The sequence below is a fragment of the Typopeltis vanoorti genome, chromosome 11, assembly GCF_054136105.1.
Source record: "Typopeltis vanoorti isolate ZY-2024b chromosome 11, IOZ_Tvanoo_1.0, whole genome shotgun sequence".
NCBI classification, from domain to species: Eukaryota; Metazoa; Arthropoda; class Arachnida; order Uropygi; family Thelyphonidae; genus Typopeltis; species Typopeltis vanoorti.
Window position 1 is genome coordinate 110089005 of NC_143559.1, and position 17415 is coordinate 110106419.

The window sequence follows — 17415 nt, forward strand, 5'->3', positions numbered from 1 at the left end:
GTATGGTGTGTTCAGGAGTGACAGGGAGAATAAAATGGGGAGAGGAGTGTTATTGATGATAGCTGATGAGCTGCAGCCAAGAAGAATAGAAGTGGAACTGCAGGATAGAGAAAAGAGCATATTTGAGCTATTTGGTGTGAGATTGAAACTAGCAGAACTAAATATAGAGTTGGGTGCTGCTATAAACCAGGTGATGGAATAGATGGTGGAGATATATGCATAAGTAAATAGAAGAAATGACTGGAAGGAGGATAATTATTATGGGAGATTTCAACTATTGTAACATTGATTGGAAGGAGGAGAGGACACATGCGAGGAAGGAATTGGATTTATGCGGTTATTGAAGACCTAAGTGATAACTATCTGCGACAGCATATAATGGAAAATACTAGGGGTCAGAGAGTGCTTGACCTGGTAATTGCATCTGAGAATTTGGCTTAACGAATATAACCACGTTGCCACCAATTGGTGAGAGTGATCATAGGGTATTGACTTGGGAGGTGGCTAAAGGTATGGAATTTACAATTTAAGACAGGGTATATGTGGAATTGTCGGGCTGGTAAGTATGACAAGCATAGGAAATTGATTGGCTCAGTGCCATGACATGTACAACTGCAAGGGCTAGAAGTTGATAGTGCATGGGAGGCGGTTAAGAAGTGTTTCCATGAAGCAATGGCTGACTGTATACCTAGATTCCGAATAATAAATCAAGTAGGGGTTAAAGGGATGAATAAGACCACTAAGCTTGAGCTGCAAAAAAAGAAACTATGGAGGGAATTTAAGGAGAAAGGTGACCGACAGGCACATGAACGGTATAAAGCGCAGGCCAGAAGGTTAACGACTGTGGTAAGAAAAGAAAAAAAGGATCCAAAAGAACATTTGCCATGCAGGTTAAAGAGAATCCTAAACAATTTTTTCGATATGTTGCAAGTAAAAGAAAAAATGTATATGGCTGAATGATTTTAAAGAATGCCAATGGTAGAGAGGTAACCGAATCAGTTGATATAGTTGAATTACTGAGCAAGCACTTTGCAAGAATATATTTTCCAGGTGGTGACATTGCAGAAATGAATGAACCAATAGATTATATGGGAATTGTGGTGAATGAAGTGGAGGTGAATAGTCTCTTGCAAAACCTCAATGTCAATACATCTGTGGGATTGGTTGGTATACCAAATCGTGTCGTACTTGAAGCAGCTAAAGAATTGTCAATACCCTTGACCATTTTCTTTAATTTGGGTCTCGGGTCTGGGTGAGTCTTCAGGGGGTGGAAAGAGGGGAAATAGTTCCACTGGATAAAGGAGGTTCCAAGACTGCTGTTGTAAATTACCGACAGATTAACATATCAGGAATCGTTGTCAAGGTCTTGGAAAAATTAGTCAAGAGAATAATACAGGATTGGATAGATGAAAATGGGATATTGTATGGAGGACAGCATGGTTTTGTGAAGGGTAGATCATGCCTCAGTAACTTTCTCACGTTTTATAACACAGTGACGGCTGAACTGAATAAGGGTAATGGGTTTAGAGTGATTCTACTGGACGTTGCCAAGGTTTTTGACAGGATACCACATGGAACTCTAATAAGTAAACTAGAGTAAATAGGGATGGATATAGGGTTGGTGAGATTGATAGGAGGGTGGTAGACGGAGAGATACCAGAGAGTGGTTTATTCAGGAGTGGAGTCCAAAAGACGCCTTGTGACTATTGGTGTGCCACATGGTTCTGTTCTTGGACCACTGCTTTTCAATTTGTTCATTAACGATATAGGAAAGGATCTGAGAGGAAGTGTTCACTTGTTTGCTGATGGTGCAAAGTTGGGTAGAGCAATTGTGAGTGCACGGGATGTCAAAATTTTGCAGGATGATTTGGGTAGTTTGGAGGACTGGGCTAGGGAAAATGGATGTAAATTGAATGTGGCAAAGTGTAAGGTTATACATTTTGCAGTGAAAAAAATAGCAGCAGTATATCACATTGGTGGAACCATACTCCAGGAGATTGATGAAGTCAGGGACTTGGGAGAGTTGGTGGATAGGGAGTTGAAGTTTAGGGAGCACATTGCAAAAGCGGCTAAATCAGCTCATGAAATCACTTGGTTGCTGAAAAATACTTTAACGAGCAGAGACAAACAAGTTATTGTTCCTCTATATCGAGCCTTGATACGACCCCATCTAGACTACTGTGTGCAGATATGGGCAACAGGGTTACTTCTTGATGGGGAGGCAGTGGAGAGGATCCAGAAACGAGTGACCAAGATGATAGCAGGTCTGTGGAATGAACCTTATGAGAACAGATTGAAGATTTGTGGGTTGCAAAACTTGGTTGATAGGCGGAAAAGATGATATGATTGAGACATTCAAATTACTGAAGGGTTTCTATAGGATTAATCCAGAAGATATATTTGAGAATAGGACTGGTGGTGGGAGGACTAGGGGCCATACATTGAAGCTAGGCAAGAATGTGGTTAGCAGGGGTGTTAGAGCTAGGTTTTTTCATTGGAGAGTGGTGAATGAGTGGAATAAGCTGCCAGAGTCTGTTGTGGGTGCTATGACCGTGAATGAGTTCAAGGCGAGGTGTGATAGATACTGTGTGAATGTTGAATAGTTGTTCTTGACATGATGTTAGGGCCTCCCTTGATGAGTCTGTCGACTCCTTGGACTTTTCCGAAATAATAATAATAATAATAATAATAATAATAATAATAATAATAATAATAATAATAATAATAATAATAATAAAGCCCCTTAGCAAGTTATAAGTCTCTCTTATACCCCCCCCCCCCCTTATCCGCTGATCAACCAGTTTCTGTTACCCACAAATCTTCAATCTTTCGTCATATGGAGCATCGTTTTTTGTGTTCGACGAAGAATATTTTGTTTTATATTATGTATTTCTTCTATTTTATTATGGAAGATTGTGTTATATTATGAACTGGAGTTTATATAGTGATGAATATGGTGTCGTATGATCGAGCATGTGTTGCAATATTTCGTAGAGCAGAGTGTGTTTCTTGAGGTGGTGGCCTGGATTTTTATTTTTATTTATTTTTTTATTATTTTTTTTTGAGGCAGGGTCCGGTTGGAGTTTTTTATTTGAGGTGGAGTAGAGTGGGTGGTTGAGGTGTTTTAGGAGGTAGGGGAAGTCGGGAGCTTCTAAGTTAGGTAAAGGCTACTGATGGATGAGTATGTTTATTGAGGTGGAAGACAGAGCGGGTGAAGGTATTTTTTATGGTGAAGAACAGGGTAGGTCTGTTTTTAGGGTGGCAAGCTTGATGATAATTTTGAGGTAAGGCAGATGGTAACAAAGCATTCATCATAAAATAAACTCAATTTCATATATAGCCTGCAGATCTCCTTTTTTGAATTTCGACATTGTCGAAATTTGCCGGCGATTAAGTCGTTTGCGATTATTTGTTTGTTTATTCATTATTTCCTTTTCTTCTGTGTGGTGACGCATCTGTCGTTCCGTTACCGTCTCATCCGTTAAGCGCTAACGGAATTCGTACAGTATATACTGGATACTTAGTCACGTGGTTTTACTTACATCGCGGCTTTAGTGAGGAGTTGTTATCGTTGTCTAGTTATACTCTATTTTACTTTCCTTGTTTTGTTATCGTTTTATCGTCTCCTTTGTGGTGATATTGTCGTGAACCATAGGCAAGTAGGAAGGAAGAAATTATATTCTAAATATGGGCAAAAATAGCTGAACAATTCAACCTATGGAGGTAGCTCAGGCAATCAGTTCTGTTCGATTTCTGTTTCATTTTGCTAAATTTTTCAGCGGACCCCATGTTGTATAAGAAACAAGGCATCAAATAAAAAAAAAAAAAAAGCGTCATGGCTTAAGGTGGTATTTGTATACTAACAATAATAAATCCACCTTAGTTTGAAACTTGCACAATGCAACCTGTGGAGGTGCTTGGAAGAATGCTTGCTACCTTCATCTTTTTAATCTCAAAGTAAGAAATAACTATACTAAGTTTGATTGAGATTGGTTGAATAATGCAACTTGTATCGGCAGAGAAAAAGGACATTTTTATTTATTTTTTTTTTCCGAAGCCTTTTTTGGGATTGTATACGGTATTGCCATTTACATTTATTATTATTATTATACAAACACCTGGAATCAAGACTCGTCAAATGAATATACATCAGCATGTTTTTGCTGTAGTGTTGTTCTTTCAGAAATGAATCATAGAACAATCAGCTTATTTATATATGCTTCGGCTATAGCATAAACATCTATGTAACAGCTTAAATGGTATCTCATACATATATGCATTTTACAGATTATTCTCCCATTCATAAAAGGTGCAGCATTTTGTATTAGGAGTCAGTCAAATCAACATTTATCCCATCTACTTCATATGTCCACATATAACAACTGTACTATGCCCAAACAGATTTTAATGAAATGAAACACCAGCCTGTTTGGCCAAGTGGTTAACACATCCATTCCCTAGCCAAAAGACTGTGGATTCAAATTCTGCTGTGGGCATGGATGTTTGTGATTGTCTGTGAAAATACTAGTGGCGGTATGCAGTAGATGCCGTTGGTGTAGATGATGCAGTTCGCTTAGTTGGTGGAGATGGAGAGTTATAGAGTAGGTGCCCTCCCTCGATGAGTCTTTGGACTCCTTGGAAGTGTCGCGTAATAATAATAATAATTTACTAAAATTAGTGCTTAATCTGATGAAGGGAAGCAAAACAACCTCAGAACACGAACAGAATCTTCAAGAGTAAAATACACTTGGTGATCTCATATAGCCTTCAACAATAAAAGTATTGTTCCAAAATAAACAAAATGGCCATTAATAAAACTGTGTTTAAATAAATGTATAACTGCTCAGTTAATTAGTTTAAATTAAATACATCCCTCTAGTTTAAAATTGTTTACTCTTCCTAGTATGAGATCCCTCAGAAAATGAAAATATCCCTATAATTCTACTTATTCCCTTATGTTCTGTTCTTGTTCAGGATTAGACCTCTTTTTTTTTTTTTTTTTTTTTTTTTTATCATAAAATTTATTAGCACAGTTTGAAATGATACAAAAATTCTGTGTTAATAATAGCAAATAAACTAATAGAAGATTGCTTAAAAATGGTTTTGGGTTTAATTGCTGTGTCAGTGAATGCTATCACGATACCAGAATATTGTTGCATTTTTTTCATCAGTTGAATAGATCGCCAAAATGATCAGTTACATTGACAACAGTGCAGAAGGATTTTGTAACAATTACAGTGTTATAAACGTTTCTGCTGTGATTATTTATTATTATTTTGTGACACCTCCAAGGAGTATATACATTATACCAAATACACCATTATAACAGATTCACTGTTTTTAGCAAAACCATTATAATAAACTCACTCACTATAGAAACTGAAAAGTTCCAACTAAGTCCCATAGGCACAATGCTGGCAATTGTATATATATACATATATACAGGGTGTTCGGGATAAATTTGACAGTTTCATAAGGAAAAAGAAAATCTTCTTTGTATCTATTAAATTTAATGAATTGACAAAAAAACATTACAGGCAGAGTTAATTACAATACTATCAACAAGATTTACTCAAAATAACCACCATTAGCATCGATCACAGCTTCAATTCTGCTTCGGAACCTCGAACAAGCTGATGCTACAGTCTCCCTGGGAAGGGCCGCAAAAACTGTTTTAATTTTATCCGTTAACTGGGCTTTTGTATTACTGGAAGTGCGACTGGTGTCTTTTTCAACTGCGCCCCATACAAAATAATCCATGGGGTTAAGGTCTTGGGGAGTTTGGAGGCCAAACATTTGGACTGGTGAAGTCGTAGAAATTTTCAGACAACCATTTTTGACTTTTCCCAGAGGTGTGGCAAGGGGCCGAATCCTGCTGCCATACATACGGCCTACCATTGGCTACCCTTGTTATCCAGGGTTTGACTACAGTTAGCAACTCCACGAACAAAGCCCGAATTCCAATGCCAGGGTTCTTCAACACCTGTTCCTGCAGATTTGCGAGGAATTCTGCTGTACGAACGCAATCAGATCGTCTGCTAGGGATCTTTCTTCTTGCTACATCCTCGTAGTCACCATTGCAGGTCTCTAGTTCATGCCTGATTGTTTTTACTGTATTCAGGGAGCATTGGGCAGCAGTCGTAATATCCTTATTTTGATGGCGGGCATGAATCATCATGATACAAGTTATTCTCTTCCATGATTCAGGTGGGTTCCAGCTATCGATCCTTTCTGACATCTTGTATATGAATGAAGAAGGGTCCAAACTTTTAAATGAAGAGAAGTGTGTGTTAATACATGTAACTTACGGAAAAATATAATTAATTATAAATATGTCAAATTTATCCCGAACACCCTGTATATATATATATATATATATATATATATATATATTATAAACATTGTTGTAGCTTTTACATGTTCTGAGTCAACTGTTCTTTTTGTAGTGTTTTTTTCTACTTTTTTGACCTAGCTCTTTGTTCCTAGACTCTGGAACCATAGCAAGGAATCTAATATATAGTCATTACCTGCTGTGGATCATTGCTGGTCCCAAACATACATAAATTGAAAAGGGCTAATTTTTAGTAGCTAACAGCTTTATTGCTACAGAAACCAAAATAAGTAGAAAACTTAATTCTCTAATGGATAATCCTGGTATAAAAGAAACTTATGAGCTTTAATGACTGCCAGTTAAAAACTCCTGGCAGTCATTAAAACCATGAAATTACTTTTTTAAATGCAGAAACATCACACATATTGTAGCATACAGCATAACAGCTGTCATAAATGAAAGTTTATAATATACAGATCTGCAATTTTCAAGAAACTAAATGGATTAAATGCAAAGAATTAAATACATAAAAACAAGATTAAAAAAAAAATATGTATATCAAATATTGAAACACATCAAAACATTTTGCTGAGCTGAACTGGATACTATTTAAAGCCAAATATTTAGCTGTTTTCCAAAGTAATAGTAGTATACCAATAGATTCAGATGATACAATGATTTAAATGCAGTAATAATCTAGGCCAGAGGTGTGGGGAAATCATCTGGCTTCTAAATCGTATATATAGCATAATTGGAAGAACAATGGGACATTGCAGTCTTCTTTTGGAATAGTTTAATTCTTGTCATGATGAGAGGAATCTTTATATGGACTTCTTTCATTTGAAAATAACTTAGCTGATCTTGTACAGAAGTAGCAGGGTTTTTCTCCCAGAAGCACAAGGTTTTCGTGTATGGGCAAATTGGTCAAGAGAACACATGCAGCTTATAGACAGAAATACTGTTGGTGGTGGTGAGTGGGAGATGGTATTAGTGTGTAGTTGGGGGATGGGATCCACTGATGGGATGCTTCATACTCACTTGGCATAGTTATTCTGGAAGAAGGGGGAAAAAGCAAGGTATCTTGGGATGATTGTTGATAGAAACTTGAAGTTCAGAGGATATATTGCAAATTTTTAGACATATCAGAGAACTGCAGCAATATTGAGTAGGACATTAACTGCAAGAAATAAAAGGTCGCACTGTATAAAAGCCTTGATCAGACATATCTGGATTTCTGTGCTCAGATCTGATCACCACGATTTGAAGGGGATGAATGAAGTAACCTTGGAAAGAGTGTAGAGACAGATAACAAAAATGATATCAGGACTAGATTTGAATTTGCATCATTCTTCTGGCGGCCTAGTCTGTGGATGCCAATGCCCCTTCCACTGAGTTACATAGGTTAATAAAAATTAAAAAGTAAGTTTTTTTGCATGGAGAGTGGCAGGAGCATGGAATGTATTGTCTGAGAAGGTGGTGAAAGTGCGAACAGTGGATGAGTTTAAGGAGTGGCACAATAAACTTGTTGTTGACTAGTATCGATCTCCCACAATGAGTGTTGTGACTCCATGGTGGTAAAAAAATATATATAATAATAATCTTTGAAATTAACTTGAGGAAAGGATGAGAGGGAAGAGAATTCACTTGCATGGTTGGCCAAGTGGTTAATGTATCTGCTTTCCAACCAACAGGCTCTGGGTTTGAATCCTTGTGGGTATGGATGTTTGTGATTGTGTTTAGGTGTGAGATGAATTCATTGCCTGATGTGACACCACCACCCCCAATTATCGGAGGCCTGAAGTGGCTTGAAAAAGTTACATATTTGGTCTCTAGAGCAGGGCTTCTGGATTATGTAAACAAAATAAATTAAAAATACAAAACAATATAAAATTGAAAAAAAAAAATCCTTAGCCCACCCACCACCCCAAATGTACTATAGGTTTGCAAATAACCTTTCTTGGGTGGGAGCAGCATAGAAAAAAAATTTCATTTAATGACAGTTATTTGTTTTTGTTGAATTTGAAAGTTAAAAAAAAAAAAAAATCAGTGTTTTTCAACACTTGTTCAATTAAAGTTAAATCCTACCGAGCTTGTTTATAACTATACCACATAAATAAATACTTAAGTTATTCCAGATAATACTCTCCACTCTCCCAATGCCCTTGATCTTTTTTAAACTGGTTCTCATTCCTGACACACTGTAGAAGTCTCCTGTACTCTCGGCAATTCAGAACACAATCTGGTGTAAGTCTGGAACTACTATTCTTTTCCATGGTATGACTATTGCTTCTGTTCTTCTGACCTAGACACCTGCACTGAGTGAATTACAGAAATCATCCTCAGCGACATGAAGCATTTGAAGACTGCTTCATGTCGCTTGAAGCAGTTTTTTGTACTCTGTCATTTGTACTCTGCCAATGCAGAAACATCAATAAACGTAAATCAACTATCAGCAAATCCAAATCTAACTTCATAAAAGCCACTAGCAGAAAATTCATCTCTTGTCCAAATGGTAGCTGTGCCTCCTGGTCCCTCACAAAAGCCATTGGATGCAACTTCTGCTCACCTTCACTTTCACCTCCCCCATCCAATGGTACCACTGTTACAGCACCCAAAGAAAAAATTGACCTCCTAGCATCATTCTTTTTCTGTACCTCCTGCATAGATGATGAAGATAAATCACCTCCTTCCATACTAGCAACTGTGCACCACATGTCTCCTGTTGCCTTTCAGCAGAAAGACATAAAAAGAATATTAAACAACCTGAATGCTACAACATCATGTGGTCCCGATGACATCTCTCTTACTGTACTGAAACGTTGTGCTCCAGAACTAACACCTGCTCTCTATTGTCTCTCTTCAATCTTCTATTCTCAGGTGGCACCTATCCCATCTCATGGAAACTAACATTATGTTAGTTTCCATGAGATGGGATAGCTTTTTTTTGAATGGGTTGGATATATTATATCCAACCCATTCCATAAAAGAGAGACGAAAGCTTACCATCCAATTGCCATCACCTCAGTCCTCTCCAAAATAATGGAGAAAGTTATCAATGGTTAACTTCTTTACTGCTTAGAAGCTTACATGTTAATCAGCAACCACACCACCATACTGGTGGTTGCTAATTAATCCAGATTTGCAGCTGATATCCCAGCTTACATCACTCGTCATTGGACATGCTCCATGGAAAGGTTCGGTGAAATGTGTACTATTGCCTTTGACATTTTGAAGGCTTTTGATTGTGTTTGGCATCAAGGCCCATTTTGCAGACTTTACAAATCTCCATATATGGTCTACCTGTACCTGGATAGCCAGCTTTCTCTCTGGTCATCATTCACTGTGTCATGGTGGACGGCACCCTCTCTTTGAGGTTTGCCACCAATGCAGGAGCACCTTAGGGCTCCATTCTCTTGCCTACCCTCATTTTCTTATGTGAGCTACTCTCAATCATTACAAATCCTATCCATAGCTTTGCTGATGATAGCAGTCTCCAATCATCCTACTCCCATGACAAACCATGTAGTTCCCAGACATCCATTACATCGAGATCATCTGCAACTAGTGCTTTAATGATTTCCATATACCATCCTTCAGTGGGGCAAGGATAACCTAGTCACCTTCAATGTCACCAAAATGTAGTCCTGCCTTTTCTCTGGAAGGATCTTAGCCCACTTTTCATCATCCTCAGTAACACACAACACCAGGCAGGGTGAACTCACTCTCTCCTTGGACTGTCATTTACCTCCAACCTTTCTTGGCACAAAGACATCACACCAATAGCTCCTTCATCTTCTAAAAACTAGGCATTCTTTTCTGTTCAAGAAGCTATTTTACACCCACCCATCTACTAATCCTATATAAATACCAAATCCATCCATCCATCCATCCATCCTTAGAATACAGAACACCAGTTTGGTGTTCTGTATTCTAATTTGATGCTATCCAGAGGATAGCAATTCATCTCAAAGATGACCCTTCCCTCACAGGCGCACTTCAACCACCATCTCACAGATGCAATGTTTCAGTTCTGCGTGTCTTCTATAGATACTTCCATGGTCACTGCTCCATTGAATTGACAAATATCATTCCTCCACTTGCTGTTAGACCTGTTAAAATGAGCAGCTGTTTTCCAACATCCCGTTACAGTACAACAGTGAACTCATCAAACCTGCATCTCCTCATTTATTCCATCTGCCTATGTCCTCTGGAACAGCCTTCTTCATGACTTGTTTCCCAACAATTTCAACTTATAGCTCTTCAAGAAGAATGCCAATAACTTTCTCACTTGAAAGGCGAGAAAAGGCATTGATGTGGTATAAACTCTTGTACCTCTTGTGTGTGGGATATATATATATATATACGTACATATACATTTTACGGTTAAAGTGATAAATCTGGTTATTATTAATAATTACCAGTTAAAGTGAATAACTTACGAGAATTAATCACTTTAACCGGTTAATGTGAATAATTCCTAGAGGAGTCTGGTAAACGTAATAAAAACATGTTTATAGGTTTTATATATAAGTTTTCATTTTCAATAGAAATTGAAAACTTATATAAGTTAGGTTAGGTTAGTTTATAATGAAAAAAGTAAGGAAAGTACTTGTTTTGCACTCAATGAAATCAGAAACCAGAAATCATTATAAACTAACCTAACCTAACCTTTATCGGTTGGAAATCATTATAAACTAACCTAAACTAACCTAACCTAACATTTATTGGTTAGGTTAGGTTAGTTTATCATGAAAAAAGTAAGGAAAGTACTTCTTTTGCACTCAATGAAATCAGAAATTATTATAAACTAACCTGGATGTCACATGTTGAACCAGAGTGTAGTTGTAGTTTGTTGTGAGCAGATTAATGGGGATGAAAGACAAACATTGTTGTGGGCCGAGCTTAATGATTACGGGCAAATAAATAAGGATAACAAATAAAAGTTGTTGCGGGCAGATGAATGGGGATAATAAGATGTTGTTGCTGTACCTCTTTCCTCATCAATGAAGAAAAACACTGATCAGTTCCTCTCTGATTTATCTAATATCCCCATTCATCTGCCCACAATCATTAAGCTCAGCCCACAACAACGTTTATCTTTCATCCCCATTAATCTGCCCATGACAAACTACGACTACACTCTGGTTCGACATGCAATATCCAGGTTAGTTTAGGTTAGGTTAGTTTATAATGATTTCTCATTTCTGATTTCATTGCGTGCAAAAGAAGTACTTTCCTTACTTTTTTCATTATAAACTAACCTAACCTAACCAATAAAGGTTAGGTTAGGTATAATGATTTCTGATTTCTGATATCATTGAGTTCAAAAGAAATACTTTTCTTACTTTTTTCATTATAAACTAATCTACCCTAACCTAACTTAAGCTGTTATAATTTCTATTGAGAATGAAAACCTATAAACATGTTTTTATTACATTTAGCAGACTCCTCTAGGAATTATTCACTTTAAGCGGTTAAAGTGATTAATTCTAATCATTCACTTTAACCGGTAATTATTAATAATAACCGGATTTATCACTTTAACTGTAACACACACACACACACGCACACACACACATATATATGTATATATATATAATTATTTCTTGATTTAGCCAAGTTTAGTAGCATTTTCATATTGAAATTTCTGTCTCACTAGCAAACAGCTTTTTATAAATGCCTTATTTATGTATGTAATAACCTGTATAGTAATTTATAGTAATAGTAATTTAAAATTCTCTATTTGATTGTTTTTTTTACAGGAATATTTTAATCAGAGATAGTTAATTGTTATTCTTAAAAATGGCATTGAGTAAAATATTATTGAATAGAACATTGGAATATCACATATTACATATTTTGAAGTCAGCATGCATCAGCAGTCATTGCAGGCATATATTTAGTACAACAGGAATATGGGTGAGATAATTCTTTTACATATTTAATAATTAAATATATATTACTTTTACTTATTTTATTTATATTCAGTTCAAAATTTTAAGTAGCTATTTAAAATTGTCAATTAGATTTTTATTATTGTTTTATTATTTTATTGTCAATTAATCATACCAACACACTTTTACTCATTTGATAAAAAAAAAGAAGTGGTTTCATTCTCATTGTTAGCTGTTTATCTGGACTGTTTGTGGCTTAATTAGTAATGACTTTTCCTACCATGTGGCAATATGTGAGTTTAAAAGCTGTGATTGGACAATGTACCTCCTCCTCCTCCCACATACACCTGAAGTTTTCATTCTGTGTTGTATTAATCAGCATTGGATGGAAGGCTATGGGTTCTCATTAGAAAATTTTCTATTCTCTAGTTCATAAATAGACAACTAAAGCTGTTTATGTAAGATGCTGAACTGGCTGCCACCACAATTCCTCCTCTTTCCCTTAAACCTGTGAACACATACACAGGTAATTGGCAACATTTATTTGCCCTTCACCTTCAAACCTGTGTCTCAACTTCTAACCTCTTCCTTCATTCCATCTGCTTCTATTCTTTGGTACAGTTTTCTTCATACTATTTTCTCCAAGAACTGTGATCTCCAGTTCAAAAAATGACATCAACAAGCTTCCTCTTTTTCCTTAACCACTTACTTCACACAGTACAGATGTGTATGTTATATGCCTTGCAACCTCTCATGTGTTGGGATTAAAAATAGAAACTGATGTAGGGTGATTCAGTTTTTATCAGTATTGTTTCTGAGTTCACAGTACCTATGATCACAAAGCATCGCATAGCTGTTTCATTTTAAGCAAATAAAAAGCCATACTTGTTGATATTTAAGGAGTTTGTTGCTGCTGACTTCCTTTTATATATGCAGCAAATTCTGTATAGGATAGTTTTTTTTTTTTTTTCATTCAACTCTGTGATGCAAAGGGGAAGAAGGAGAATCCAGAGATAGTTTCTTACATTTTTCAGAGGTGACCATTTTCTCCCATTTTGTCCAAAGTAAGATAATTTGCAGTCATAATATTCCTTATATCTGTTTGCCTTTTTAGCCTGCTTGTTTACCAAAAAAGTCTGCTGGTTCAAATTTTACAAAAACCTGTTCTGTTGTAAACTGGATTCTGGGGTGCTGGTTGTTAAGGTGAAGGAGGAGTGAGCTTGATGTGTGTGGCCAAATGTAGAATACATCACTAATGTTTCTTAGCCAGGTAAAAAGCTTGAGATTGGCAGAATGAAGAGCATGTTTTTTTATAATGCTTCATATAAAAATTAGCTAGAAAAATAGAGAGAGAAAATGGGCAGAATTCCTTACTATATCTGTTTATATTTGGTGTACTTCCAAGAAGTAACCTCTAAAAGTGATGTGGGAGAGGAGACATTTTTAAGTAAGTTAAGATATAAGATGCTGATGGCTGGTTTGTCAAGTCTTTTTGAAGGAAGGTCAATGACAGCTTGAATAGGCTTTATCTGCAGCTGAGAATTAGAACTACAGAAAGAAATTGTCATATTGCTTGATGTGTTTGTTCCTTATTTTTTAGAAATTGTTTATTAGCAGATTTATCAGAACAGATGCTCCAAAAGTTCCAGATTAAACACAGAAGTCTTGATTGAAGAGAGTTAATAGCTGCATTAGTAGCAGTAAGGTTAGCAATGCAAAGTTAGTGCATTTGTAGATTTTAACTTTGCACAGGCAGTTATAATTCCTGTATCACTTCATCTTTTAGGACTGCTAGCCCAGTTAAATTCCCTACATGAACAGATTTTCCACTTACCATATTGTTTTCTTTGCGTGCTGTGTTTTCTGTATAAAGAAATATGCTATGCTTTCTTCACAAAGAATTAGCAAACAAGTATTTAGGATCAAATGATAGTTGCAAATGTTAAAGTTTAATAGATACATTTAATGAAAGCAGCACAATGAAAGAATGAAACACAGATTTAATGGTTCCAATTTTTGGAACCATTAAATATTTTGTGAGTGAGACAAAATATTAGAATCATTAAACCTGTGTTTAATTCTTTCACTGTGCTATTTTCATTCCATTAAACCTTAATTTAAGGTTAAAACCTCAGCCTTAATATAAAGGCCTCCTACATCTCTTCTCCACTTTGCAGTTGGGCTCCAATTTGTTCTCTGACCACACATTTTATGTAATTTGATGGCTTTTTATCTTCTCATTTCGTCACCATTCTTGGAATACCACGAAAATCTGTTCTTTCATTCACTCTGTTCTTATGGTATATCATTAATCTAGACCAGACATCGTATGACAATCACAGACATCCACACCGGCTGTAGATTTTGGCCTCACAACCTACTGGTTAGAAAGATGAGATGCTCCACTTGGCCAACCAGTCAATCAAGACCTCTGTTTAAAACCAAAGTAATAATCAGTCTGCATCAGTTTTACTTGAATATCAGATTCAGTGTGCTAAATTCTTATTATCTTTGTTCATTGATTTTCCATGAAATTGGAATTTTCAGGCATTAATAAAAATAAAAAAATAATATTAGTTTATTTTAGAATAGATCTATAGGCTTCAAAAGTTAGCTGATAGATGAAAAAGAGGAGACATATTAGAAGCATTTAAGTTATTAAAGGAGTTTTATAGGACTGACACTGAAGACTTTTTTCAGTATGGAAAGAAGGGAGAGAACAAGGTCACCAGTAGAAGTTATGTAAGAGTGTGGTTAGCAAGGATGTTAGGACTAGGTTTGAGGCTTAGAGGGAGATGAATAGGCTGAATTAGTCACCAGAGGTGGTTGTGAGTGCTTCATCAGTAAATGAGTTTAAGAAGTAGGATAGATATTGTTTGAATGATGACTAATATATGAACAAATGGATCTCCCATGATACATGTATAATAATAATAATAATAATAATAATAATAAAAAACCAGTTATCTGCTTTACTAACTCTTGGCTTACCCCATATTACCACTGTGCTTTAGGTTCCATACCAGTGGTGGCCCATACATAAGCACTGCGACATTGCAGCACCTTCAAGTTTTTTTTTTTGTATATGCAGCACCCCCACTTAAAATTTTCACCAGACACCACTGTTCCATACCTTTTTTAGTTAACACAGGTATTCACAAGAATAAATAATAATTTTTATTATTCCAAATATTTTGACCAGAAACTAGCTGGTTATTATCTACAATAAAATAAGATTATAATTCAAGCCAAAATTAAGATTGAGTAATTTGAAATAACAAAGCCGAACAAAGCTGAAAACACGCCCCAACTAACTTAACATCACCAGAGTTAAAGATCGGTACTGTCAACATAAGAAGCCTGAATGGCTAAGAAATGGAGCTAGCTGAGGAATTAGATAAGTACCAGATCGACATAATAGAGGTGACTGAAACAAAAAAGACCAAAACTGGTGAGATCTTTCTGAGCAATAAATACAAAATGTTATATTCAGGCAATGACAATCAAGGAAAAGAAGGAGTAGCCATAGTATTCAACACTAAATACTAGGCTAATCTTCTTGAATGGCAGTCAGTCTCAAGTAGAGTGATTTGGACAAATATCAGAATGGAAAACTGGACAATGAGACTTATTTGTGCCTATGGTCCCACAAAAGGTTCTACTAAGATAGAAGTGGAGGAATTTTTTATGAAAGCAACTGACACAATGAAAAAGGAAAAGTTGGTCCTTGGTGGGGATCTAAATAGCAGAGTAGGAAATGATTGTCAGACATACAAAAATATTTTGGGAAAATTTGGAGAAAAGAGCAAAGCTAATAATAATGGCAAATACCTGTTGGATTTCTGCTCAGCACATGGACTGGTTATCACTAACACGATGTTCCAACATAAAAATGTGCACAAATTCACATGGAGAGAAGAGGCAAAGAATAAGAAAAGTCTCATTGACTATGTTGTTGTTGATAGTGATGTTTTCTCTCTGGTGCAGGACACCAGAGTGTACAGAGGATTTGAAATTGGAAGCGATCACTATTTAGTCTTGAGCAGGATAAAATTGAATTTCATATTGAAAAGAATAACATGTAAGAAAGTTTTAAAGCGAATAAAAGTTGAGCAGCTCTCAGATGTGAACTGTAGACTAAAATACACAAAGATTATTTAAAAAAAAAATGAAAGAGTTTGAGAACAGGAACCAAACCTTGGAGATTCAGTGGCAAGCCTTGAAGAAAACCCTGATTGATTGAAGAGAGGTATGTGGTGAGGTTGTGTGCAAGGATAGAAAAATCAGACCTCCATGGTGGACACAGGAAGTTAAAGAGGCACTAAAGGAAAAGAGGAAAGCATATCAAAAGTTCCTGGCAAATAAGTCAGCTTGTGTTCTTAGAGAATACAGAGACCAATGTAAGAAAGCTAAACACTGTGTAAAACTGGCTAAACAAAAGGCATGGGAGGACTTTGGCAAGAACATAGAAAGTAAATATCAAGAAGGTGGTAAGATATTCTGAAGATTGTTGAAAAAGCTTAGAAATGGAGGAAATAATGCTGTAAAAGGATTTATAGATGATAAAGGTCACATGAAAATGGGTGAAAAAGATGTCCTTGAAGTATAAAGTAATTACTTTGAAAAATTGCTAAATGAAACAAGCAGTGATAGCACAGTGGTAAAAAACACTCAACAGGCTACAGTCAGGAATACATCTCCATACTTGAAGTAGAAAAAGCTATCAAAGGCTTGAAATATGGAAAGGCAGCAGGAGTAGATGATATTCGACCAGAAATGCTGAAGTATGGTGGTATAAAAGTCTTACAGTGGCTGCACATAGTTCAGATTTCCTGGACAGAGGGACAAATTCCCGATGATTGGAGTAGAGCTCTGATAGTACTCATATATAAAAAGGGAAATAAAACTGAATGTGAGAATTACAGAGGTATTTCCCTACTGAGTGTGCCTAGTAAGATTTATGCAAGTATACTTGAGAGACGGTTGAAAAGAATTGTGGAAGAAAAGCTTGGTGAAGAACAAGCTGGATTTAGACCAAATAGAGGCTATCAGGATAAGATCTTCACTTTACGACAAATAGTTGAAAAATCATGGTCATATATCAAAGATCTGAATTTAAGTTTGGTCGATCTAGAAAAGGCATATGAGAAGATGCCAAGGGAGAAGCTATTCAATATGCTACAGTTATAT

General features: G+C 36.1%; 1 protein-coding gene across 4 annotated transcripts in view; it reads left to right on the forward strand.

Moving 5' to 3' along the window:
* Positions 1 to 3544: 3544 nt before the first annotated feature.
* LOC150101933 (putative leucine--tRNA ligase, mitochondrial) overlaps positions 3545 to 17415 on the forward strand; it is a 212305-nt gene continuing 198434 nt past the window's right edge. For 2 of the 4 annotated variants that reach the window (XM_090400327.1, XM_090400330.1), the window contains exons 1-2: positions 3556 to 3957; positions 12094 to 12250. In XM_090400327.1, coding sequence (XP_090256453.1) covers positions 12134 to 12250 — 117 coding nt within the window. In that variant the 5' untranslated portion in view covers positions 3556 to 3957; positions 12094 to 12133. Of the gene's footprint in view, positions 3958 to 6129; positions 6208 to 12093; positions 12251 to 17415 lie in introns of those variants that run through there. The other 2 variants (XM_090400328.1, XM_090400329.1) reach the window with 2 other exon arrangements.